At 37.4% G+C, this 24939-nt stretch overlaps 1 protein-coding gene across 1 annotated transcript; it reads left to right on the forward strand.

Moving 5' to 3' along the window:
- Positions 1-416: 416 nt before the first annotated feature.
- Positions 417-24939, forward strand: LOC136764746 (vesicle-associated membrane protein-associated protein A). The gene is made up of 6 exons (XM_066719058.1): positions 417-573; positions 18379-18531; positions 18848-18951; positions 20201-20281; positions 22441-22620; positions 24082-24939. The coding sequence occupies exons 1-6, from the start codon at positions 516-518 to the stop codon at positions 24241-24243; spliced, it is 738 nt and encodes a 245-aa protein (XP_066575155.1). The 5' UTR covers positions 417-515; the 3' UTR covers positions 24244-24939.

The raw sequence follows: 24939 nt of genomic DNA on the forward strand, positions 1-24939 counted from the left end.
TTTTAAATATTTGTAATTTATTGGCATTCTGCTATACCGTTTATAAAAGTAATAAGGTATTTAAGCACTTCCTTAAATGCTCTGTATGGTACATTCAATAACAATATTTTCAACATCATTTTTAAAGTCCACAGATTAATACATGAATATAACAACAATAATAAGCCTTATTCTTCTTAATAATGGTAATAATAATAATAATAATAATAATAATAATAATAATAATAATAATAATAATAATAATAATGGACCCATTTCTCATGTAGTTCGGGTTTACATTTTCATTAACTTGAGGACTGTAAACAAAGAAGAGTTTAAAAGCTGATATGGGCGTATAAATATGATTTAAAAGCAGGAAACATGCTTATCCACCAGTGCGAGCACATGACTGTCGCAGAAGCCGGAGCCCCGGATTGCGCCTGCGCCGCTCGCCCTCAGTGACTCAGTGCTGCTCTCGCTTACTCTTACGCGCAGCGGCTCCTGGGCAGCGACATCACCGACACATCCCCGCAAACATGTCCAAACTGGAGCAGATCCTAATCCTCGATCCCCCGAACGACCTCAAATTCAAAGGTAAGGGGACATCGTCGCTGTCACGGTTAAAAGCGGGCATCCAGAGCCGCACTGGAATCGCCAAAACCGGAGAGAATGGCACCCCCCCCTCCGGTTACTCAGGGTAAACCGCCGCCGCCATTTTGAGAAACTGAGCGAGAGTCGGTGGGCCGCGGTGCATCCCCGCACTGGAGTGAGCGGCGCATCCCGCCCGCAAGGTGGAATTGGCCGCGTCGGTACCGGCTGAGACGTCTCTTTGGCCCATTGGCACCACTTGCCCATCCATGTCTGGCAATGCGATTAACTGCAGTTAGTGAGCTGTGGGTTTCAGTGGTCTAGATTTGTGTCAGGCCTGTCCACTTCATTGTTTTTTCTGTTGGTGATATGATCTGAAGTAGCAGTCCCTACTGGAATGGTGTTTTTTATTAAGGGTTTCTGTGTGAAATAGTGACATAAAACGAGTATTTCACGAATGCACTACGTACTGGTCAGTTGCATGCCTGAAATAACCATAGGGTGGATTTGAATAAAAATAGACTTTGCATAGTAGTATAATAGACTGCAAAGCTGCATTTTACAGTGAAGTGTATCTTGCGCGGTGCATATTACATTCATTGTACCAGGCAGTGGAATTGATTGAGTGTATTAAGTTGGCTATGTAGTAATCGTACTGGAAGTTTTACAAATCAGTAGCCAAACCGTAAAAGACGTTGTCGGTTTGTTGAGCTTGTGTATTTGTTTTTCTGTGGTTCCTGTTCTGAAGCCGCGAATCATTGTGTGCAGAAAGATAAATTGGGAAGTGTGTTGATTTCCACGTGTTAAGGCGAATAAGAAAAGTGAACACCTCTGTGCTGTTGAGCTCCTGTAAGACCTGAAACAGCTACGGATCTAATCTCGCATGTCAGATTCAAAGCTAAAATACAAATATAGTAAAACATCTGGATAATATGATCTACTGGGCAGCTAATATGTGGATTCAGAATCATATAGGCTAATTGTCACCAATATTCAGATTCAAATAGGTTTATTATGAGTTACAATAAGTGACCTATGTGAAAGCAATACAATCACAGTGACCAACTGTTGAAGGTTTTCGAGAGGCTGCTACCAGGGTGCAGTAGGTCTTTCAAGCATATCCCAGATATGTTCAAAGGGGTCAGGTGAAATCAGGTGACCTGGTTGCCATTACTTCCTGGTGATTCCTTTGTTTCTGAGGAAGGAGTGACAGTGATTGGCTACCTGAGGGTGAAGTTTTTTTTTTTTTTTTTTTTTAAATACCCATTAAACCACAAACTGAACCTATTTGTAGCTAGGCCTAGTTGTAGAATTATGTATTGTTGGTAAAAGCAGGAAAAGGGCTCTGTTGACCACATGGTGACACTATGGTGCTGCTATTTATGATGATTGTACTCAAACCTATCCCATCCCTTTGACACAGTTTTCATAGGCCACAGTGTCATGACGGCTCACATGAGCTATAGATTAAAAGGGACACAGCCAGTCTGGTATAGTGTCCATATTCATGTAGCTAATTCCAATTTGTTTGTTTTAGAAAATAACTTCCAGTGGTTGAAGTAAGATCCTGATGGTACTCTCCAGTGGTTGTCCAGTTTCTTTTTTCACAGGCCTAAACAGCAAAACAAACAAAAAAACAGTTTGCACAGCTGTATGATGTGCTTTAGATATAGAAAGCTACAGGTTCTTACACAAGCCGTGCTTGTTACAGTAGAATATAATGAGTGCTATCTGGCACCAGACTGCTGTCTTGGAAAACTTGGAAAGGATCAAATTGCTTTGTATTGACAGTCTTCTATTTCTCTGCTGAGGACCTCAAACCATCAGCTATTATAGCTGAGCATGGCGGCAAAGCAAACTTTGCATCACACTTTGACAAGTTAATAATCAAAGGGCTTTGCAAATAGCCTCCGTCAAGCTAATGGCACAAATTGGCAGACTCTGATATGTTTAATGTTGATTTTATTTCAAGATTGTTTATCCTGTTAATTACTTTAGAACCTGATGGGTCATTAAAAATATTAGGAGAGGATTTAATCCTCTTGACATGGCATGCACTGGAGTGTTGCAATCTATGTGTAGTTTGATTACAAAGTACATTATGTTATTTGTGCTATACTGAGTGACTTTGAGTCTAGTTTTTCACCCTTTTCAGGTAGGACAACTGGTGTATATCGGCATCGGCTATATTTAAGCATCGTGATAAGAAATGTTCACAGCAGCACTTGGTAAACTGATCACATTAAATGAACAATTGGCTCAGATGTGAACACACTGATTGTGTTCTTGCCTTTAGTATTGTGTCAATGGTAGCATCAAGTTATTTTCTCCTGTTCACTTTACTTATACTAACATACATTTTTTTACAAGCACTAACATACAGTGAACTATACAACAATACAAGCATTATAAAACAATTGCTTATGCATTTAATTCATGTTGCAGGTGCATTATGCTGGTCAGAGTTGGGCTGTGTTCAGGGATACATTTATTGTGGACTTTACAGAATTTATACAATCTTATTAGGGTTTTTTAAGGATTATACTAAATAGAAATCATATCTTGCATTCCGGTTTAATAGGTATAGTTGTTTTCAGGAAGTCTTACTGCCTATGTATACATACATGCATACATTTATCATCTGTGACTACACCCCACCAATAAAAAATGTCAAGTTGTATTTTTGAATAGAAAAAGCATGATTCAATCTGAATGGAGTGTAAAGGAGAACTATACATGATTTATTTTCCAGCCATCTTAATTTAATGGTACAATGTAGTTAAGTATTAAGCCATTTGCCTAACATGATATATGGTCCGACAGTGATAAAATGACTGCACCTAAGTCCATTCTGTTCAGACAAAGAGTTTCTACAAATGCATTGTGAAATTGGAAATCTAAATGCTCACTGACATGCATTGGGTCAGTAGAAAGACATGTATGTTGCGCACCAAAGACACTGGATGAGATGTTTGGTAATTTGCAGCATGCCGATAGGCACTTCACAGCAAGTAAGTACATTTAAGTAAGGAAAATATATCTTGTGATTCAGGGTCAGGTTAGAGTCTGGTCACTATCAGTCCCATTTTACTTGCCATTTATGACAGAAAGAAATACTGGTTCCAGAAGTAAAATTAGCTATCTTATGTCCTGCAGTACTTATTCTTCTTGAGTAGATATAATGCACCTGTCTTCCACATTACCTATAAACAATATTAGAAGGTATTCTGAACATCTCTCTTCAGTGTCATGTTACATCAGTGATTTTCATTGGTTTCCTGTATAGCTAGACATCAGGATTCTCTTTCCCATATTGGCAGTTAATCTGGTAAACTGGTAAAGCTTCTACTTATGTCTTCCACATAGCCTATAGAAAATAGTCTTCAGTGTTGATTGTATGACTGAATATCTTCTACTTCCATTTTTATTATTATTTCCTCCCTCTACTGTTTCCTCAGCAGCTGATGTATAGTTTGTATGGTAGGATCCCTCTTTTCCTTGATGTTTATAATAATCTCTGCAGAGGGATTCTCTCAGTCTAGATCTTTTAAATCGATGTGGCTCTGTGTTTCATGGACACAGGGCACTGGCTTCGCACTGAGTTGAGCTTTTTAAAGCTGTGTGTGGAAGGAAACACAAGGCAGCTGTTTGTGTAGTACTGTCATCTGTATTCTCGGCACCCTGCATTTATTCTTTCATCTTTTTTGCAGAGTCCTTCTCTTAAATTGCCAGATTTAGACTGTTTATTATTTTTGCATGCATCTGCTAACCAGTTGACAAGGAACTACATGCTAAAACCAGCACTTTCAATGAACACAGAATAAGGTTTGTAGTATGCACATTATTATACACACACCACTTGGATACAAAGCTTTCAAGACTTCTGCTGTTGCAAGAGTGCATCTTACACTGGACCACTGAATTTCTCTTACAAACCATTAGATTTCAAAGGCACATTCTGTTAATTTAGTATTTATAGATAGCAATGTGACATGCTTAAGGTGTAATCAATTACAGATAGATTATTTAATTAATCAAGTGTATGTCCTGTAAAAGCTGGCAGTAGACTAATTATTATGTAACATTGCAGTTTAACACCATATGATTCTATGTTTTTTTTAGCATCAAATTAACATTTAACTGGCCTATACGGTACATGGAAGTGTGTGTTTGGCACGGCTAGAATAAATTGTTACTGAACAATGGTTAGACTGTCTCTAAAAAGATAAAACTTTGTGATAAATTGTAATTTCAACTCTGCTTTTATAGTGGTTTCTAGCTTGTGAATTAGGAATGTTAGTGGTTTTCTGTAATAGGAATTCCAAGCAACCGTTGCTCTTCCTGGTAGTTTCAGGCTGATTTTCCCGAACAGTGTGATTTCAGACTACTGAATGTCAAATGTAATGTGACCTCTTGTACCTTGTAGGCTATTCAGTTTACTTCATATGTCCCTTCCAAAAGTCATGGTAAAAAATTACAGGTTTCTTCCTAAAATAAAATTTGCTCAATTTCACCAAAACAATATTATCCAATATTAATCAATTGAAGCATGTTTGTAATTAGGAAATACTACCTAAAGAAGGCTTAAAGGGCTGATGATGATTTTATTCAAATCCCCAGAATCATGGAGTGTCAAAATAAAATATGTTTTCTGTTATCTGAAATGAAATTATGTTGTTAAGTTGGTCAATAAAAACACAAGTGAGGCAATGGTCCAGGAAACCCTATTTCACTGCATTTTTCAAAAACAGAGGGCCTATATTCTGTGTCCCATCACTTTGTATTTTCTTTTCCTACAGTCAACAAAAAGTCAAGTGTTGTAAAGTAAAAATGCTGCCAGTTCTGAATGTGCTGTAGAACTGCAGTGTGTGTACTGGTCGAATGAACGCCTCTTTAAATTTGCATGGTAGTGATGGAAGGTTGCATCTCAGTTTTGCCTCTGGCATTAGGTTGCTTGCTGTCTTTCATTACCTGAAATGCTTTCATAATTATTGAGACAAGTGGATTTTTTTGTAACTGACAGCAGTAAAATGAGGTGTCGTGAAGAATTAGTAATAAACTGGCCTTATTGATGGTGTAATACTTGTCCTTTCTCTCTTGTACTACATTTACATTTGCAAATTGGAAGTTGTTACATGGTGAATATGCAATGTAAATGACATGTACAACATTGCACTTGGTATGGTTTCCAGTTCTATTGTCTAGGCTAGGGATCTGAAAATATTGAAAGCATTGCATGATGAAATAGAAAATGCATAGTACTCAAAAAATACTATTTATTCTAGAAGCTCCTCAGCTGCTGCTGAATAAACTGTAAATAGAATTAAAAGGGTAATGGAGAAAACACTAAATTGTTGAAAATAACCCTTTCCTGTTGTGCTTTAAAAACAGGCTTTATCTTCCACAAGGGAAAAAGGCCAGTTTTTATCCAAGTTGCCTTGAAGATTGTACACTCTGATTTAATACTTTATATGGCTTTGGTTTCATTCTTAGCATAAATAGCTGCATGCTCTTTGACTTTTTATCAACACTTTGTCCATTAGAGTACTTCCCAACTCAAAACCACAATGCCCCTATCTCTTTGTTTCAGTTTTATTTATCAAAATATTTAGATTGAGTAACATTTTGGTTACATGACACATCTCTGAAAATTGTTTTCTGCTGTTTGAGTTGAAATATGTTTGGTTTGACTAAGAAATAAATGTGATTCATAGCTGTGATGGATAGTTTTTTATTAAATCTCATTATCCATCTGTCCCATTAAATATATTGTTATTCAAGCTGCTTAAGCTTATTTGTAATGTCATAACTGCATCGTTTTTGAAACACACAAATTCCAACTTATTTGGCAATATAAAGGCAATAAAATATACATGTGCATGTTGGCGGAAGGGTCTTGTATCCTCTGAAAATATAGAGTAATCATCCTTCCTGTCCTGTTCGAGGAAATTGTGAATTTGCTTGAATTTAGCAAGTGCTAACATTTTGTTTTCTTACATACAGCTCTGGAAAAAATTGAGACCACTGCATTTTTTTCTTAAATCAGCATCTCTACATGTATGGCAGCCATTCCATTCCATTCCATTCATATTTTTATTTTGAATTTGGGAGAAATGTTGTCAGTAGTTTATAGAATAAAACAAAAATGTTCGTTTTACCCAAACACATACCTATAAATGGTAATACCAGAGAAACTGATAATTTTGCACTGGTCTCTTAATTTTTTCCAGAGCTATATATATATATATATATATATATACAGAAGCAATATTTATTGTTTGTGAAACCCTAAGAGAAGTGAATGTATAAATATATAGGAACACTTGGGGACAGATTCACTGTCACAGTGCTGACCTGCCCAGTCGAAAAGAGGAAGTGCTTATCTTCCTTAAGAGGAAGTTGAGTCACAATGATTACTGGCAAGATGATGATGTATTAACCACACGATGGGGCTGACATCCAGGGCCATCCTTGCGGGGGGTGGGCTTTTAGTTGTCCGTATAGGATAGGAAGGAATCTGGTCCAGTGACATCCATATGTTCATCCAAGTAATGATGATGATGAAATCATGTAAAAATTGAAGTTACTGTTGAAAAGATGGCAACTAAGGCAAATGTTGTGGTGATTTACAATCTTTGATTTTAGTCTTAGTTAACCTGGACCACTTACTTATTCATAAAACCATGACCAGATCTGATATCTCTGATCTTTACCTGTTTCAATAGGAATTCACGGTCTACTTTACCATCCCTGAATCTTGATTCCCTGAAAACTGCTTAAGATGTCCCCTTATTTTCTTTAGCAGCTCGATCCTAAATAGAGAGAACCTTTATGAAACCTAAATGGATTAAGTGAAATGGTTTTGCTGAAGTTGAATGGATGGACACATGCTAAATACCTTTTCAATTTCAGCCAGCTTCTGGAGATGTACATTTAAAATCTACAGCTTAACTTCTAGCCCTATTTTAGATCGCATCCACTGTGCAGGGCTGTTTGGTTTGACTAAGATGTTTATTTACAGATTTGTTGTTGATTCTGTAGGATTTTATGATTGCACTGTGGCCTGCATTTTGACCTTCTGTCCTTTAGTTGAATGTTGTTTATGGACCCATGACTAGGGATTAGATGTGGGAGCTTGTGAGATTTATCCGATACATTGTTTAATTAAATTTTATTTACTTTTATGACATACGGTCGCTCCATATAGCAGTTTCTGCAGTTGGCTGTTGTATTTATGTATGGTTGTCTGCAGGTGACTGAACACAAAAGTCCTCAGGTGAACCTGCTTGCTCAGGACCTGGTGCTGTGTTTGGCCTTGCTGGAGTAAATGGGGTGGGAGCACCTTGCTTTGAAAGCAGACATTCAGTGATCTGTAAAATTGTGTTAATGTTTTAAAGTGCTTCAGCCACCAGCTGTGAAAAGGGGAGAAAATGCTTTTCCTTCAAATATTAAATGGAAAAAATGTAACGAATACATAAAATTATCCTTTTGCAATTATATTTCCAGCAGGTCCCTTAGGCTAATTGGATAACTTTATTTCTAAGGCATTGATAATATTTCCATTCAATATGCACTTATATTTTGCAATGGCCGGTACAGTACTTTAAAATGATTTTGGATAAGTAAAACTGATTTGATTGGAAGTTTAAATGTTTTTGTGATTTACCTTGGATCAAGTGTAACATTTTAATCAATGATACCTTGACATCAAAAACGAAGCATATCATATTTTCCAAACATTTATGTACTTCCATTAGTTTTTATTAAATATTTTACTTTAATGAGTACAGTTTCTGAAATACAATGTATTGTTCAGCAACTTTGATCTCTGCTTTGGAACCGATTTGTCAGCTACAGTTTCGTATGTGTTGGATGTACCCATGCACCACCTATGCCTTGCACACCTCTTAGACATTCAAATTGGAAAGTCCTATATTTACCATTGCCTGCACAGTTTTTCTTGCTGCATCATTAATAATAATTAGGGCTGCCCCCTGAAAATCGACGAGTCGAATCATCAGTCGGAGACCCCTCAGTCGACTGAGATTCTTCAAGTCGAGCAGTCGTTTTATTTTTGTTTTTTTTTTGTCAGTCAAATCAAAAGTTATTGAAGTATTACAATAATTGTAGATGTAGGCCTATATTTTATATTCTAGCAGGGCAAGCTGGCGTGCTTGCACCAAAAAGAATCTGCGTGACGACGTGCGCTGCCTGATGCGGCGTTTTGTGCAGCTGACACTGCCGGCTCATCTGACAGTGCCGCTGGAGCCTTGGCGCTCTGGAGACGCAGCGCTGTTTCAGTGCTATGATACGGATTATCCACGGAAGTCATGTGTTGAAGTACCTGATGTCGCAAATAGTTTGTGTTGCTAACAAATACTGAATGTAAAATGTCGGCACAAGGTAGAGTAATTGCTCAGGCCCTTGCTCTGGATGAAGGGAAGGCTGAAGCACACAGATGCACTTTTCCACCGACAAGGTGCCGGTGCCTAATCTGGAACCGGGTTGGTTTGCGCATGATTAATAATACTAATTTTCTTAGCACAGGGCGAATTACACAAACCGTACATATTCTACAGTAAGAGAAGATCAAATACACAATAAGCGCTGTTACAGTGATGCGCTTTGTGCTCACACGCCAGCAGTGCTGACAATGGATTATTATTATTATGTATTTGTTAGCAGACGCCCTTATCCAGGGCGACTTTCAAAACATAGGAGCATTGCTCCGGTGTCTGGCAACAGTGATTTGGGACCATCATCCCAGACTTCATCAATAAGCACAATTTCCCATCAAACCATTAACATCACCTGAGATCTCCGACAGTTATATTGATCTGCCCATGACTGTGCTGCAAATACCCCCAAAACCGCCACATTCATAATCAGTAGGCTAGCCTATAGTCATTGTTTTTAAACAAGAATAAAAGTAAAAATACGCCACAAAATGAATGAAAATGTATCCACTTATACAAAGTATATTCACAATGAACTGTGTGCGTGGTGACGAATGCATGTTAATTCTAACTTGTATTTTATTCAATACAGTACAAGTGTTTGAAATAGCGAATCGGTGTAAATCACTTAATGCATCAATACAAATAAATACAAATAAAAGGCTGAGTTATCTTAGCATATTCGTATAGCGCAAAGATCAGCTGCTTCCCAGGCCGAGCAGCGGCTCCAGCACTGGCACCGGCTCCTTGACGGTGGAAAAGCGCTAAGAGAGAGAGGACGGACGGGCAGTGTGGTATTTGTCCCGCCCCTCCTCCGCTGTGATTGGACGGCTTGGTAAAAAGTGACAGTGACGAGCGCAGCGTTTTACCGAAAGTTGAACATTTGTCAACTCTCTGTGACCAGAAAACAACGCGCAGCGCTCAGCGGGGAAGAGACACGCCGCGTCGCGCTGTTGGCTGTTTAAATACGCGGCACTCCCATTGCAAACAACTGAGAAAATAGGCTGGCCTCATTGATGAGAGAAGCTGAAACCTGAGGTGGTGGAATTGTTGATAAAGGCTGTCTCAGAAGAAGTCTAAAGTATGGCAGTATTTTGATTGATTTATTAGTCGTTTAAAGATAAATAAAGAAGTAGGCCTATCTTGTTGTAAGAAGAGATGTCAGTTGGGCAGTGTCGTGAATTTATTTTAAACGGTTAATTGTTTACTCATTTACACGTTTTTATTGTTTACAGTGAAATAAAGCATTTTGTTTAGCCTGATTTAAAAATAAATACGTGTGCTGCCTGTCACATTATTCCGACAAATCCATATGGTAGCCCGACATTGTGTGCAATTCAAATAAACCACAATTCAAATCCTGCATCATATGGAGCTGTCTTCTATTGATTTTTAAATGCAAAAAAATATGTTCCCATGACTCTGTTGTATTTGCTTATGTTAATGTTTTCCGAAATCATCACTGAAACTCATGCCAATGGATTTTATGATTGCCAGATAGTCTATTATGAAAAAAAAAGAAAAAAGGAACCAATAGTCGAATCTCTGTATTGATCAGCCAGATCCGATTCGACTGACAGAATTCTGAGTTGGGTACAGCCCTAATAATAATACAGCCATTCTGAAAATGAAAGACTTATGTCCAAGCTATATTTAACCATTTGTGTGGAATACGTGATGTTGCAAATTGTCCACTTAATTTACACACACATGCTTGGGAAATACCAAGATGGTTTTGTGGCCTGTTGCATAGGTATACTACTTTATTTCCTGAGTGTAATATAATTTTTAAATAAGCAGATTGTTTATTAACACACATCCCCTTTACATTTAATTTGGCACATGTTGTAAAACATTTATTAAAAATGATATACACGTGGATCTTGGTTGACATACAGTGCTGCTTGAAAGTTTGTGAACCCTACAACCTTATAAAACCTTATAAAATCTTATCTAAATCTCAAGTCTTTGTGAGGAGAACCTGAATTAGACACATAAATATAAAAAAGATTCAATAAGTTGTCACCTCCTTTTTTGATAATTCCTTCCTGTAGAACTCCTGCAAACTGAGATTTGAGACATGTCTTGCATGAACTGCCAGTTTCAGGTCTTGCCACAACATTTCCATTGGGTTGAGGACTGGACTTTGACTTGGCCAATCCAAAACATAAAATGTCTTCCTCTTAATCCATTCTTTGGTAGATTTTGGTTGGATAGTTGTCTTGCTTTAATACCCATTTACCCATTAGGGTCATCAAAGGTGGTCCTTTACAAAATGTAGATGGCTAGCCTCCGATGAATACCATTGCCATTCAGTTTGCATCTTGTTGTAGAGGTATGAACATTGTATACCACTTGTCTTACCGTGGACTGATGGAGCCCAAAATGTTTTGAAATGGTTTTATAACCATAGTTGAGCACTTACAATTCTCTTCCTGATGTCCTTTGAGCTCCCTGCTATACCAGGGATGTTCTGGTTCAGCAGCAGTTGAAATAGGTCACAGAATGGTCTGCTGCCATACTAGGACTGAGCCTTGCCTTTGCAACTGACCCTCCTTTCCTCATCTACCTCCACCCAAAAATGCCAACAAAGCCATTCCAAAGTAGCCTGCAACCCAGCCCTCACACTCCACACAGTCAGCATCTAACACTCACCTCACTCTTGGTTGCCACGGCAGGCTGTATTTCAAATTTAGGCTGTCCTGTTCTTGTTCTGAGAGAGACTAAGAAGGATGAGATAACCGCAATAAAACCTTCTATATGAAACTAACAGCGAAAAATTAATATAATGATTAAAAAAAGGAAATGTACCTGATCATTAATACAGTCTAGTGCTGTTTTAATGTTCTGTTGTCACCTTTAGGCAATTGAAACCTTAAAAATAAGTGATCACAGGTTCTGATGAACATTTTTCAGTGTTACTGTTTTTGTACAGGACGTTTTAGGATGCAAGATTGTGTCTCAGCCCAAGAGAAATCCTTTAAGTGAAGGTACTATTAACATCGAAATCTGAGCGCTAGAAATTGGATACATCTCCTTTGGTTGTCAAAGTGCATTAGATGATTTAACATGCATCTAAGTTGTCTCCTTATTTTCGGAAAAGCAAGCTTGACATTGCTAGTGCATTATCAGTGCTTTTGATTTTCTGAATCTTTTAGTTTAATTTATTTTTTTCCCTCTACATAAAGTAGTAGGAGCTTATAAACTTTCTTGGGTCATTAAAACTGAATTGTGAAAACTTCGCCTTGCAGCAATAAAATTTGAATAACACGTTCAAAATTTCAAACATTTCACTTTTGTGGAAAACAATCGACCATTTTACTTTACAGCTCCCACACATTTTGGGAATCTTGTGTAACAAGTTTGCGTTTGATAATTGCTTCACTCGCACTTTGTCTTATCACTGTAAATGTGCGATACGTATCGGTTAAATCTTCTCATGCAGCTTTTAGTTTTAAAAGTGTACAAACTTTGGCAGGTTGCTGTATTCTCTTTTCCCCCTTATTGTTTCAAACCATTGTGCACTTCCGTGGAAAGGTGTAGGTTGAGAATGGAACTCCTAGCATGCCAACATGTCAGCTGTTTTAACAAGGGCCTTTAAATGTCTCTCTGGATCCATGCCCAGTAGAAAGCTTGCTTCAGCCTCCATTCACATGGGGATGGCCTTAGACATGCTTCAACAGAAAGGTGTTGAGACTACTTTTGACCTGACTTGAGGTCAGATAATCTTTATAAAGGTTTGTTCCACAGTGAAATAAAATCATCCAAGATTTTAGGCCTGTAGTGCTTTGTGGAGATGATCTTTGTTCACGTTTGTATTTAAGACTTTGCATTGCTCTGCTTTCCAATTAAATCTCCAACATTTTCCATATTGACAGTCTTTTCCTCCCTTACCAGATCCTAATGTGTAAATTGTTTACACTTAAATTACATTTGCATTTCTACTGATTGTTTTATTCCCAATAGATTACGCTCCACCTGTCATAGGGAAACAATATTGAACATGAACTAAACTGATTGTCTTATTAGAATTATAGTAATGGCAGGGCTTTTTATAGAATTAAGTTTACAGTGGTGTAATTTGTAATAAATATTGGCCTAATTGATACATTTCACTGCAAGGCCAAATTATGCCAGCTAATTTTGATACCTACACCTGGTAATAAGTTCAGCCTTTGTTTTGTACTTCTGTTAGGTAGGACAAATACAGAAGTAATGGTGCTTCTCTAAAGAAACACAAATGCACTTCAGTATTAGCAACATATCAGAAAACGGTGATGTTTTGCAGTTTGAGTCCCAATCCTATAAAAATATTTTCTTCTATTGTAAAGTGGATTACATTTGTCGTTTTAAATTACAAGTAATAGCTTTTTTGAGATATGTCAGTAATGGAGCATTTGGCCAAAACAAAATTCAATTTTCCTGTTCTGATTAGTAAACTAGCCATATTTTTATATACGTTTAAAATACAAGCTTTATGACCTTTAAATATACAAATGTATTGATTTCCACTTCATTTTACTCCACAGTCACCACATTATTTGCAACAAGCTAGCAATGCTTGCCTAGGATGTGATTTCACACTAAAGAAGTGTGCAGATATAATATTTATCTACTGCTCTGGTTCATTCTCTCAAGAATATGTCCCCAATCTCTTTCCTCTTGGAGCCATTTCTATGATCAAACAGTTGTCTGCAATATTGACCTGTGAGCACTTGGTCAGTGACTGCACCCAAAATTCAAAATTGTATTGGAACCAGTTAAGAAAGAAGCAAAGTCTGCTTTAAAACTACTTAATGGGTCACTTATCTGTTATCTGTGATTGTCTCTGTTTTTAATGCTGATATTTGATGCAGGTACACTTTATTCAAAGTTACATAAAAAAAAAAGACGAGTCCAGTGATATCAGAGGGATTTGTGTTTTGCAATTATAATTTCCTTTACATTTTTATCTAAATTGCTGACAAATGACATCCCTAAACATAACTGATTGCTTGCATTTAATGAAAATTATAAAACCTAAATCTTAATCTGAACCCTTACAAATAAGGAACTAAGTAAATTCCTGGATCTCTTTCAAATTTTACATTTTGTTGATTTTTAGGTCCATATAATTACTATATATTCAGTGTTTTATCCTTAACTTCTATATATATATATATATATATATATATATATATATATATATATATATATATATATATATATATTATGTTACCAATCGCTTTATATGAAAAAGGTTGTCAAAGGTCAACAGTGTGTATGTATGCGTGTGTGGAAAATGTACATTGACGTTGGTTGTGTAGCACTCCTGACCTCTAGCCTACTGTGCATTGAGCAATAATTGAATTAAGTGTAAAGTGAAAGCGCTCTTGTTCGGTTCTCAGAAGTTCTCCATATTTCTGAGTTCAGCCAATTTTGCAGTCCTCAAACATGGGACCGCCTTGGAACCATGTGATTCCACTCGTATCTGGCACAGAGTTCAGCTGCTTTAAGATCCTAATTTAAACATTTGCCATTGTTTTCATTATGCATCTCTAAGATCTCTACAATGGTACTTTTACAATATGTATTATAGTATTAAATGTAAATGTAAACGTTGTATATAAAATGCAATTGTTATCCATAATTTTTAAATGATCTAATAGGAAGTTGATAGAGGTCAAAAATCAGTCGGAGATGTCAAAAGCTGCTGCATTGAGCAGTAAATTTAAAGTCAAGTGCTATATTTGCTGTCGGTGCTTTTTAGGTTTCACAAAATTCTGGTTAAGAGCGTGAGCAAGGGAAGACTAGGACTGCATAGAACCATTGATTTCTGCTTCCAGGAAAACTTAGGCTGATTCTTATTGTGATCCTTGCTTATGGGGCAATTTTATTTTTTAATCCTTTCAACTGTATTCCTGCTTATTTTTTCCTTTAAAGTAGTGTCCTGGAGACATCGAAGGCTCTGTATTTAAAACTAACGTCTTGTACTAATGACATGTACAAGCATAATTGTGTGCATGGTGTTACATTATATCAAAGTAATTATATGGTATTTAATACAAGAAATGCTTTAATGGGATACAAGCAATTGCAGGTTTTCTGGTAAATATAGAATACTACTATAATAATAATTTTATCTAAATGTGTGCATCTGCAGTATTTGACCAATATAGCAGAGGGAAAGAGCACAAGTGGTGATACTGCTACTGACAGGAGAAACATATTGTGTGATTTGTCTCTCTATCATGTACCTTAGTGATTAGAAAATGCAAGCAGTGTTCAACTGTCTTTGTCTCATGGGCAGAACAAAATATTTCTTGAAAACATTGGTGTCCTTTGTGGTATGCAGTTATAATGCTTTATTTTTAGTGCAGCTGCTTCGTCTGGGATCAAGTGCACGAATGGGCAGAAGCAATGGTGCTGATGGGAGACCAAGCCAGACTAATGAAATGCTTCTGTGAGGGTTGGGGGGTTAGAGTTTCAGAGTGTGTCCATTCAGAAACCACTGTGTGAGGTCCAGTATCATCTCTTATGGCAGATAAAGGGGTGTTTGCTAGTGTAACCCAAGCTTTGTATTCAGGTACCTGGTGCTGAGTAAAGCAAGTTAAATCTTAGGGCCTCAGTCATGCTGGATGTCGTACCTGTTGACTGACCTTTTCTTAATGTTTCAGTCTAGTTGGATAGCTATGCTTTAGCTAACATTGCTAGTGATTCACACTTGCTTTCCCACTTCAGCGGTTTGTGTAAGATCCTAAAGACCTCAACCTTTTTGGTTTGAATTTGTCTAGGATTCAAAATGATGATGATGAAGGATGATTCACTTGTTCAGAAATTCCCTCTTCTCATTTAAATATTAACAGTTTTGTATGCAAGATATTTACCACAAACTATTAAACTAAATAATGACTACAGCTTGGTTGTTAAGGTGAGGTATTCCTTTTTGTTTAGTTTCCGTTGATCGTCTCCATTACAATAAATTAACCCAAAGAAAAGGATGTCTTAAATGCTCAGGTGATGCACAAGCTCTTAGGAATAACATTTTACTAATGTGCTGGAGTAGCCATGTTTTACTATTGTCACCCCCTGTGGTGCGTGCCGCTGTCACCAGCGTTGGAGCCTGCAGTTCAAGTGATAGCATTTTCCTGTGGTCATATCCATTGAGACTTCCAACATGAAAGCAGTCTGTCAAAGGCGAGCTGGCGAGTGTGTGTTTGGTTTTGTGTGTGGCTGCTTGGTAACCCCTTTCATGTGCAGCTCACGAGTCACTGCTGGACTGGCAGATTCCGATTTCCTCTTTCTGGCTGGTCTGTTTCAATAGGCCACTTATTTATTACAGGGCTTGGCCACAAAGCATTGCAAATTGGTTAAGGAAGCTCTTGCTGTGAGATACAATGTGGATCTGTGTTCCTAAAATGAACAGGCGAATCAGTCTTGTAGTCGATGGAATACAGTTTGAATTTCTTGGAAGCGTTCTTGTGCAGAAGCTGGAAAGTGGAAGCAGGTTCCCACCATTTCATTTTTTTTTTTTTTTTAATTCTTCAAAATGGCAGTGTAATTCACGGATATCAGTAAAAACAAAAACAAAAACTGATATCTTAAAATCCTTATTCCTTGGAAATAAAAAATTGAAAATGAATGTAATCTTCAAAATGTCTACTTTAATATATTACGAAGATAAAAAGCTGTCAAGCTTTTAAAATGTATGTAATTACACCTGCTGTATTTTTTGGATGTTATTAACCTATTCCCACAAGGAGTTCTATCAGATTGCATTTGTTTGATGGGCCCTCTTCGCTCTCCCCTAGCTCAAGTGCACTACCCAGATTCAAATCCTCCCCTCGCTGCAGCTGCATAATCCCGTCCCTCGAGTGCTTCCTGTTCCTCTCAAAATGTATTCCTGGGCACTTTCTCCCAGCTCTAACTCCTGCTTCTCCTACTCCAACTCATTGGTGGTTTCCTGGCCTTTCTTCAACAGAGACTAGCCTTTTACCCTCTCTGCAATGTTTAATACACTTTGATGTTCATGTGTTGCAGAAATGTGATGTTGGGGGTGGGGGTCCTGCCCAGGTCCTATAGGTTCTGCCATGGCTTGAGAAACTTGTCAAGCCATGTTGATAACCTGCTGCACTTTTGTAATGTCAAATAAATGGATGTTTGCTATGGTAGTCCTAATGTTTCTTTATTTTGATTAGATATGCTTTAGAATGCAGCTTTTAATACTGTGATTTTAAAAGGTGGCAGGGGTTCACACCTGCTTTCCCTGTTCAGCAGGTTGTGTAAGATCCCCAAGAGCGCACCAAAACATTTAAATAACCCCTTTTTGCTTCAGAATTTGAATTTGTCTGGGATTTAAAATGAGGGTTATTGTCTTGTTCAGAATTTCCCTCTTTTCTCATTTAAATGTTAGGCCTAATGGTTTTGCATGCACGCGGTCGGTCAAAGGCAAGCTGTTGTGTGTGTCAAGCCATGTTGATAACCCGCTGCACTTTTGTAATTCAAACTTTTGTTTTTAAAGCCTTAACTAATTTGCATGTGTCTTACTTTTTCTTCATCTAAATTTCTTTATGTAGTGAAATCTCTGTTAAGATGTTGGTCGGTGATCAATCATTTATAATTGGTGTCTTGTAGACCCCAGTTTAATTCTTTTCTCTGCAGTGTCATCAAGAGCTGAAACACAAAATATTGTTCGGTTTCACATGTGGGGAACTGATGTTGACATTTGTGTCGTCAAGAACATTAATTCAGTGATTGTAAGCATATATTTTCTTATCCATTTCCTACAATAGTAGTGAGAATGGTTTGAGTTGAGGGGCTCTAGACTACTTATACATTTGATCCATACTCCCCTGTTTGTAGAGGGGACAAATTAACCTCTCAGGATGCAGGCAAGAATATTATCCCAAAAATAATGGCAAAGGTGTTTTACACGCATTCAAGCCTTTGAGTTCTAGCTGAGGATTCTTAAGATTCTTGTTGTGCTTGTCCAGTAGGTGGCATTCTTGTACCAGATTGAGGCACCTTCTGCTGAATGCTGAAATAACTATAGATGTATAACAATACGGGAATGTTGGCAAACAGTAAAAAATAAATGTATGCCTAAATAAGAAATGGATGTATCTAGTTTTATTTTCTTCCCCTTTTCATTTAAAATGTTATTGGCATATAATCAATGATGAATTATTGAAGTTTACCTTACACTTGGAAGCCGTTCAGTTCTCCAATTAATAATTTGGTGCTTGAGGATGTGTGATTATTAAACCAATGTATGGTGTTAAAATGTTCAGTGTATACTTTACTGCTTGTATCTGGTGCTTGCTGTGCTGCTTTTCCTGTTTGCAGAGGCACTCAAATGATCTCTTCTCCTCAATAGGTCCCTTCACAGATGTAGTCACTACAAACCTAAAGCTGAAGAACCCCTCAGACAGAAAAGTATGTTTCAAAGTGAAGACGACGGCGCCGCGCAGGTACTGTGTACGACCGAACAGCGGTATTATTGACCCAGGGTCCACCGTAACTGTCTCAGGTAAGGACCACCACAGGCTTCACAATGTGCTGTAGATCCTCTGTAATCATACTTGTCTTTTTTTGATTCCTCTGATATGCAGATTTTTGCTAATATAAAAGATAATTTGGTTCATTCCATTTTTAGTGTGTTGATCGTATCATATTGGTTTCAGTACTTAAAGGGTGTGTTGAAATTTGTGAAATGAATATTGTTCAAAGCCATCGCAATAATGGTATAATTTTTGATCATTTTAGTACAAACGAGAGGTGGATTCTAACGTTAACGTTGGGTCTAACATTTATTTATTTATTTTTTATTAACTTGTCTTTTGCAGTAATGCTACAGCCATTTGACTATGATCCCAATGAGAAAAGTAAACACAAATTTATGGTACAGACGATTTTTGCTCCATCTAATGTTTCAGACATGGAGCTTGTGGTAAGTCTTTAATTCCCATTGATCTATTATGCATGAGTCGTTTTATTTGTGTGTATGTATTGTGTATATATAGGTAACCATTTATACTTTGTTCAATTAGTTTCACGTTTCAGTAGTTTATAGCAAATTCTATTTTGCTCTTGTAATTTAAAAATAATTTTAGAAAATCAAGTGTAAAGAAAAAAAAATGTAATGTCTTTTTCATAGTTTCATGTATTTTTTTATTTGAGTATTTCTATTGCACTATTAACTCCAAAGCTAGTTCATAAAACTGTATTGATGTTTAAAAATAGAACGTTTTCCTCTCATAAAATAGCCCTCATGGAATACAGTTTTCCACAAATGCTATGACGTCTTGAAAAGACATTCATTTTAGCACAGATGTTTCAGTAGGTTTATATATGATAAATACATTTTCAGGTAGTATTCTTTGAATGCTTGGTTAATACAGTGAGTTTTTTTTTTTTTTCATGTCAGGAGAGAGAATTACTGCTACCAAGGTGTCATAGATACAGTTTGGAAAGGTGATCAGAAAGCATTGATTGCAGCAAAGTCCTTTCTTACAGCAGAGGGCAGCAGTGTGTATGTTATGAACAAAGCAAAATTAGAGCAGACGTGTTGTCCTTTTTTATAATATATATACTCCCACTGTGTGGTTATACCATAAAACTATTTGTTGCAAGTTTTCCAACACATAATTGGGAGGAGTTATTGAAGCTGTGTTTATGAATTGTATAAATAAAAGGACCACAACAAGAATAATTTTTTTTTTTTTTTTAACATGTATGTGTAGCCCTTTAAGCTGCTTCTACCAGCTTTTATAATAGACTAATAGGTGCGTGACAGTAAATAGCCTAATGACAGTTTATTTAAGTAAATTGGTTGACATGCGTCACCCTGCCCTCTCCCCTTGGTTTTGATCACTTCAGTCTACATTGGAATAGGGGGAAATCTTGTTCCTTTTGTAGAAAGCTATGGCTTTATAAAGTATCTACACTATAAGAATAGAAAAGAAAATTCTCTTCTTTCATAATCTCAAACATGCCTTATTTTTATGTTCTGCAACTTCAGACTAGGATTTCTCAAATGTGTGTGTTCATGCATAACAGCTTAGTCTAAAGTTTAATTGTTGTTTTTTGCAGTATGGGTGGAGAGAACTTTTTATGTTTAGTTTACATGCCTGGCTCATGATTATGTCTTGTGTAGTCTCTTACTTGTTGAATAACATGCAAACTTTTAATCTGTGTAGTGGAAAGATGCAAAACCCGATGATCTCATGGATTCCAAACTGAGATGCATCTTTGAACTGCCTTCTGAAAACGATAAAGTGGTGAGTAAAATGTCTCGATCTTGGAAAGAACTCTGATTTATCTTTCCTCACTTAGATCACAGAGGTGCAGGGGAATTACTGTCATGCTTTCAAATCATGGCTTCCTATAGGTTTTTCCTGGAAAAAGGCGCAGTTGCACTGCAAACCGAGAAACCCTGAATGATTTTAAACCCACCCGGCTCAGGCAGTGCCTGCATCTGCAGACTCAGTCGTGTGCTTGCCTTGTGGGGATTCCCGGCCACAGTTGGCTATGACATTAGTTCAGGGTCAAACCACTGATGCCTGGACTATAGACCACAACCTGTACACCAAATGGAGGCATTTACCAGTTGAGCCTAGAGCCCCTGTTTACTCTTTTAAAGTTCCATGTTTTCATAGGTTTTATCTTGGAATACTCATAATAAATCAAATATTTGTTTTAGTGTTATATAGGAAGTTCACACATAGATCAAAAAAGACTAGACATTATGCAAAATAAGTATGGCCTTTATTAATTAAAACTACTATTGTTTTAAAACACTGTATCATTCTTGGAATGAGATGGATTGATAAAAGGTGAAAGTATCCAATGCATTTATCTTTGTTTGTAGATCCTAAACTTGCTTATTGTTCTATTATTGGTATTGGTTGCTGTTTTTCTTCCTTTTTGTTGGGTACATTTTCACAAAAGTGACCTTTTATGTTTATTGATGCTATCTAGTTGTTTTTTACCACATAAATCTGTATATTTAAACAATCCCTTTGTTAGAGTAGATGTTAGATTATATGAGAAGTGTATTAAAAATTAACTATGCAAAGTCTTGATTTATAACCTTTGTAAAAGCCTGCATGTTTTCAGATTTCTTCTGCATGAATGTCATTTCTTAAAAACAGGGAGAGCAGAAGATATTAGCCAGTGGTTTAGTGACCCCCTTACAACCAGCCAGAGTCCGTAATCTCTATCCAAGCCTTGGTTTAGAAAGTGGAGCTCGCCTGCCACCAAAAGCTGCCCCAACTCCAATGGGTGCTCCTGAGTTTCGCACCCCTTTCAACACCTGGCTCTTGAGCACCCCCGACAACATTAGCATCAGGAGTGACCTTCAGGGTTTTGTGTCTGTCCCCAGCAGTCAGGTCAGCGTGAGAAAGAAGCAGGTTTGTTCCAGGGAGACTCACTAGTGCTTTACTGAGGTTCAAGAAGGATTATTAGCAGTGCACAGTCTGTATATATCCACCTCCTCTCTAGAGTTGAGGACTTCAGTAATAATGCACACACCACCCCAAAATGATATCACCCATTTGCAGCAAAAAAAACAAAAAAAAAACCTCCCAATATGTGAGATACTTTGGGGATTTAAATTGCATTGAAAAGGTTTAAAAAAAAAAAAAAAAAAAAAAAAAAAGAAATGTTCAAAAGCACGTACTGGTCCCACACTGCCTGTTTAGGTTAAAACAAAGCTGTTGATGAAACTGCAGTTTGTTGACCTCATCACATAACTGCTGTACCCCCCACCCCCACCCCGGTCAGTTCTGATCAGGATCGGCTCCATTCAGACGAGCTTGACAGGACGGAGGGTTGTTGAACAGCGATTTTCTGAATTCCATCTTGTTTTTGAAAATATTTGTATTTTTCTAAATATGGTTGTCCTAGTTTTCTTTCAGATATTTACGTTATAGTTTCTCATGGTTTTGTTCATCAACTAGATTAGGAATTTGTTTTTGCGCGTTTGAAAGAGCATTGATAAAGAAGAAAACTCTAAAGCTGAAGATATGGTTGGAAATAAAAACATGCTTTTAACATGTCCATTAGTAAATGTCAAGTAAAGTGGTTTTGAAGATTTAATAATTGTAATAATAATAAGAAAAGCATTTAACATCAATAGATCACCACACTTCAGATAAGTTGGAGAAATTAGGACTGTATAATAAAAAGCATGTTGCTCTTGTGTGGAATAGGGTCCATACAAGAGCAAAGGCGAAGTAGCGCCAAACAGTATCGCTTATTGTGTGCAATCATGGCTAACATTGATCAATCACTAATATTATAGAAATCTAATATTGCGCATAAGCCCTTCATCAGTGCTATAAGGCAGAGTTTACATTGTCAGCTGTTTCTGTTTTCCTCACTGGGGAAACCATGGCTGGCTGAAACTGTTCTCACTGATTCTTTCTCACGTTTGCAGAATGACATTGATTCAAGCAAATCTGCCCCAATCCTTAATGCTTCTAAGCAAGATGGTCCCTCTGTGCCAAAGCCAAGCAGCATGTCGATGGATGACACCGAGATGAGGAAACTAATGGAAGAGTGCAAGAGGCTCCAGTCTGAAATGATGAAACTCGCAGATGAAAACCGGCAGCTTAAGGTACTTGGACTGTTTTACATCGCTTAACATTTTGGGTATATCACTCTTGTCTGCTTGGACTCTGCATGACATGTTATAGGTCATTCATTTCAGGGGCCTCACTGGTTGTACTGTAGGAGATAGACATCTGTGAGACTGTATTCGGGCTGACGTTGTCAGAGCTCATGAAATGCTTAAAGGGATTCATCAAATGAACAGCTTGTTCTCTCCTTGGGTAAATGTAATTATTCCCATACCTTCATTGGCAATACTTTTTATGTAATGTGGTGAATATATTAAGTTGATGTAAATATCTCTTGTATGTCTGTCAGTATGAGAGAGAGAAAATCGAGATAGTGTTTTTCAACCTAAAATATATCTATCTTGTAGAGCCACGGAGTTGGTTTGTTTGAGTGTGTGTGTCATCACTATCATCCTTTATCAATCTGCTGCTGGATGAAGGTCTCCTTAAGATGTTTCCACTTGCTTCTGTCTACAGCTTCTTCTCCGTGTCATGCCGGCAAAGTTTTTCATCTTCCCATCTTTTATGTGGTCGTCTTCTAAGTCTTTTTGTCTCTTTGGATCCGTTCTATAGCTTCCCTTGTCCATCTTTGATCTGTTCTTCTTGCAATGTGTCTGCCACATTTCCATTATAACGTTTTCAGTCTTGCAGTGTGCGTGCATGCATGCATGTGTGTTGATGGTGGTGGGGGTATTAAGGGGGGGGTGGTTATATTTGTTATCTTTAATAATTAAACACTGAAATATTGTTCTTGGATATGTCTCCACCACCCTGAGGTAATACTAAGAAGCACCTGCTGTCATTCTGTTGGGATAGGTCTCTACCAACTATGCAGTGAGATTTGGCAATATTTGAATATTCTTTACAAAACTGTTCAAGCTTGTCAAGTTCTCTGGGGAGCACTGATGGACAGCAGTCTTCAATTCATGCCAATTATTTTCGATTTGGATTATGTTGGGGCTCTGACTGGGCCACTCCAGGATATTTACCTTTTTGTTCCTTAGCCACGCCAGTGTATTTTTGGCTGTGTGCTTCAGGTCATTGTCATGCTGAAAGGTGAACTTCCGTCCAAAGTTCAGCTTTTCTTACAGAAAGCAGCAGGTTTTCCTTCAAGTTAGTTAGGTACTTAAACTTCTCTGGTATAAGACTGTAAAAAATAAACAATGGGTCTAGGTCAAAAAGTAAGTGCTGTAGTTCTCAAAGTGTTGTCCCTGGACCTAGTGGTCCACGATGATCTTCTCGGTCATCCATGAATGTGTATTGTCACCAGGGCTGGGTGGTCCCCAGAAATGTTTGCATGGACTGAGTGGTCCACGGGCAGAAAGTTTGAGAAACACTGCTATTGTTTTAGGAGAGGGTCCAATTACCTATAGTAACCCCTTTGCACAGCTTTTCATAGGTACTAAATGTTTTAGTAGGGCTACTTTTTTAAACTTTTCATCTTTTTCTTTTTCATTCAGGATGATGGCTTGAGAATGAGGAAGGTAGCTCGATCAGACAACATAGTATCAAACACGGGAGGATTAATGGGTAGAGACAACGGATCCAACTCTCTTCCCTCTCTCCTTGTCGTAATTGCAGCCATTTTCATCGGATTCTTCCTAGGGAAGTTCATCTTGTAGAGGAGAAGCATGCAAACGTGCTCATTTAGGCCTGGAAATGTCTTTTCGTTGATCTGCCATATCATTGGTAGTATGGCCCACAGTGACCATGTTTGTGTACAGCATCATAAACAGGCCTTGCCTTTAACAATCTCTCACACGGTTAGTACACACACAAAAGAAGAAAAGTTTTCCTTTATTTTGTTTTCAGTTCTTCGGGGGGTTTGGGGAATTGAAAAAAAAAAAAATGTACATTATCAAAACAACAATAGCAGGCGTGTCAAGGTACTACATAGAGCCCTTGATAAAAAATCGTAAAAAATGAATTGTTCTCTCTTTCTCTCTGTGGTTTTAATAAGAGTTGAATGGAATGTTAAGTGTCTTGTAAATGTTATTTTAATCCTTTTAAAAAGAATTTTTGCTACCTGTTGCTGGATTGCCTCTTGAAATTCAATTTGTTAGTCCGATTCGTACTCTTCCTTTCTTTGGGAATGTCAAGAGGTCTGCTGGGGAAATCGGTGCCTCCTTCCTTGTAAATTTTTCATTCTTTTCCTGTCCCTGCTGATACCAACGCAGACTTTATTCTTTTTTTTTTTTTTGCCACAAATTATATATCCTTTGTGAGGCAAATGTTGACTGAAAAAAAGCTCTCCATTCTTAAAATCCTGTCCCATGGTATTTAACATTGAAGAAATAAAAAAAGAAAAAAATCTTTAA

Source organism: Amia ocellicauda, chromosome 2 (genome assembly GCF_036373705.1).
Source record: "Amia ocellicauda isolate fAmiCal2 chromosome 2, fAmiCal2.hap1, whole genome shotgun sequence".
Lineage (NCBI taxonomy): Eukaryota > Metazoa > Chordata > Actinopteri > Amiiformes > Amiidae > Amia > Amia ocellicauda.

Excerpts from the sequence above, each read along its gene's own strand:
- LOC136764746 (XM_066719058.1), top strand. The coding sequence starts at position 516 with ATGTCCAAACTGGAGCAGATCCTAATCCTCGATCCCCCGAACGACCTC. Across the intron at positions 574-18,378 it reads GAACGACCTCAAATTCAAAG|GTCCCTTCACAGATGTAGTC; the intron begins GTAAGGGGACAT and ends TCTCCTCAATAG. Across the intron at positions 22,621-24,081 it reads ATGAAAACCGGCAGCTTAAG|GATGATGGCTTGAGAATGAG; the intron begins GTACTTGGACTG and ends TTTTTCATTCAG.